The 3,252-nt window shown below is 37.1% G+C and overlaps 1 protein-coding gene across 1 annotated transcript; it reads left to right on the top strand.

Annotated features, from left to right (window-relative positions):
• Nucleotides 1–1,149: 1,149 nt before the first annotated feature.
• Nucleotides 1,150–1,854, top strand: MELLADRAFT_73749 (uncharacterized protein; the record flags this gene model as incomplete). Its single annotated transcript, XM_007419565.1, has 1 exon — nucleotides 1,150–1,854. The coding sequence occupies one exon, from the start codon at nucleotides 1,176–1,178 to the stop codon at nucleotides 1,455–1,457; it is 282 nt and encodes a 93-aa protein (XP_007419627.1).
• Nucleotides 1,855–3,252: the final 1,398 nt, after the last annotated feature.

The raw sequence follows: 3,252 nt of genomic DNA, 5'->3' as shown, positions 1-3,252 counted from the left end.
TCTATTCAGAGCTTTTCAAATTGACCTCATTTTTGTGAGAAGATTCAACTTATCATTTTGTTATGATCTTTTTTTCCATCTTGCTTTTTGCTTTCCATCAATGATGCATCAGCTTCGAGCTCCAGCTAGTCGTACCTTTCTTAGTGAAGGTTTTCGAAAGCTGCGAGGGAAACCAAGTCGTGACTCTCCTCTCTGTCATACCAACTCTTCTTCTCAGTCTAGTTGTTCTCTGTCGCATTTGAACCTAGACCCCGACCCTACCGAATCATCTTTAATTCTCTTATCTAGACCTGAATCAATACAAGTTCCTGACTCTGGTCCTCTACCTACTTATCTGGCTCAGCTAAGCGGCATCCATTACGTACGAGATCCTAATCAGGATCCTGACTTAGACGCAGATAGTATGTTGGACGACGCACAATCTATCGCCGAATCCGAAATCTCTATGGCTTCTCCTTCCGAAGATCCTACCACCAGTGTCTTACCTATATTGGACGGCGGGCTTGGTGAATCAAATGGTCCAAGCGAAAGCGAGTGCTCGTCTTATTCCACTCGGTCCCCGGCTCAACATGAGCTATTAGACATCTCTCCCGCGAACGTCATGAATCAGAGTCGACTTTCACCCCGCACCTGTAAAGCTGCATTTCCTCCGATCGACCTTGAATCGCCATATGCCCCTCATGCCCCTACACCACCTCTTTCTCCACCTTCGATACCTGACGTGGAGGAAACTATCCACAGGTCTAGATTCATACCTAAAACCCTTCGAAAACTACCATCGACTGCTTCAATGTTTCGAAAGGAAGGATCGGGTCACCGAACTCAACGTTCTCTCCAGAGTATCGATTCCTTTGTACCTCGCTCACAAGGATCATCTATTGATGTTGAGGGTAAAAGTTTTGACTTGCAAGCTCCTAGTCTATTGAACCCAACACGAGTTCGGACTCAATCTCGTTGTAGCGCAACCTCGGGTTATTCTTATGCTTCAACCAATAGTCTAAATGGATTCAAACGTCACTTTAGATTCGGTTCACAACAACATTGTCCACAACCTCAAACCCCAATACCCACAACAAGCTCAAAAGACCAACAAACCCCAAATGCAAATCGAACAATAAGTTCTACATCAAAAGGTTTAAATACTATTCTAGCACCAATCAGTAGAATGAGAACTTATGCTTCACTTAACAATATCTTTAAAGTTCGTAATTCACATGCCACTGTTACACCTTCACCATTACATTCAACAAGCAATTCACCAGTACTTGATAGTCATTCTGCTTTACTTTCACCTGATTCGGGTTATGAAATCCTTGATCCAATGCTCACTGATCTTGCTTCACCTAAATCTTCTTCTTGATCTTCATCATAAATTATCTTGTATCATACCTTTTTTTTTGTTACATTTTTCTATTTTGATTTTTTTTTACTGTTTTCATTCCTTTTTTGACAATTGAAAAATCTGTATCGTGTTTAATTTTTTTTTTCTTATAAATCATTGATTATTTTGTTTTGATATTGTTCTTTTTTTCGGTCTTCCATACACTCATTCTATTCAAAAAATTGAGGTTGGTTACATGTTAAATTAGTTTGTCCTTTGATTTCTTTGGTGCTTTTTTCGACTAGATTAATTTCAGTTGAAATGGTCAATCAATTTAATCTTATATATCAAAAAATCTCATCAATGTGTTAATGTTTTCTTTTGAATTTCTTTCTATATTTTTCTTGTTTTTTTCTGTTCTTTTTTTCATTTGACTTGATGTTTATAGAATGTGTATAGTATATTAGTTTTTTTTATTATCTTACATTTCTTGAAAATTTAAAAACTCAAAAACTCATTTTGACTTCTGTTTTTATGTCTTGTTGGACTTTTGAATGGTCTTTTCAATGATTGATCAACTTTTTTTAAAATAGCGGTGTACAAACCTACAACCCAACATGAAAACCCATGAAAAAAACCCATGAAAACCCAACTTCTTTATGGGTTTTTCTGACGGGTTTTTTTTATGGGTTGCCCTGGAAAGGTTTGAACGCCCCAACTCCTAAAACATGTCTTGAGTCACAGGCCAAACGCTGCTCTTGTCATCACTTGAGGCCTTAACTTTACTCCACATCTCTCTTTTTACATCCAGCTCAACCATCGCGCTTTTTGTATCGATAAAGGTTTTTCTTGATTTGAATCTCACACTACTTCAAGGAAATTTTAGTTTTGAAAGTTTCATCTCTTTTTGTTTGAAATAAAACGATATCTTGTGCTTTTTTTGAAATAAAACGATCTCGTTTGCATTTGACTGAAAACAATATCTTTGCTTTAGAAGTATCATCTCAAAGTCTTAGAAGCCAACTTAGACAGTTTCTTTTTGAGATGAAACGATATGTTTTTTTATTGAAAACGATGTCTTCATTTCAAAAGTCTCATGTCAAAGGTCTGAAAGGCAACTCAGATCAGTTTTTGTTTGAAGTAAAACGATACATTGTGCGATCGTTTGAAATAAAACGATCGCTTTTGAATTCTTCAAATTGCAAAGGTCAAAACAAACCGAAGAGAGGGAAACTTTTAAATCAGCATACATCAGGTAGACAAGCAGCATATGTTTTTTTTGTAAGGATTTGGGTTATTTGGGTGTGTCGCGTTGACCAAGAAGGGGTGGGGTTGGTTGAGTCTACATATATCGAACACAACTATTTTTTTCAACAAACGGGTGGTGAGATCTAGATGATTTCAACCCATGTGAAAAAACCCATGAAAAAAACCCATGAAGAAGTTGGGTTTTCATGGGTTTTTTTCATGGGTTTTCATGTTGGGTTGTAGGTTTGTACACCGCTAATATGCTCACTGTAAAAAGTCCCCTCAATACATGGTTGATGTTCAAACAAGTCCTTACAGATAGCATGTCAAAATTCCAAATTGTCACACTCCCTGTATTGTTCAATTTGTACCATTATCTGTCATTATGTTATTGAGAAACTTCACAGGGAAAATAGGGATTATAATGCCTCGGCAACTTTTCCTCTTGAGTTTGCCATCTCTGATTCTTTGAGGGCCATGGCCAATGGCCACACTTGTTGAAATACAATCAAGACTGATATGTAAACAGGTTCGAGTTAAGATCGGGTTTTGGGCTTGGTTTCTTTCTTAGTTACTTTATTTTTTTCTTTATTCTTATTGTTATTGTCTAAGAGTTGTTTTTGTGTATTGTGTCTAATGTTCATCTTTCCCAACAGATGTTGATGAACATCATTCCCAATGTG

The sequence above is a fragment of the Melampsora larici-populina genome (genome assembly GCF_000204055.1).
Source record: "Melampsora larici-populina 98AG31 unplaced genomic scaffold MELLAscaffold_250, whole genome shotgun sequence".
Classification (NCBI taxonomy): Eukaryota; Fungi; Basidiomycota; class Pucciniomycetes; order Pucciniales; family Melampsoraceae; genus Melampsora; species Melampsora laricis-populina.
This window is presented reverse-complemented; position numbering and strand designations above follow the sequence as displayed.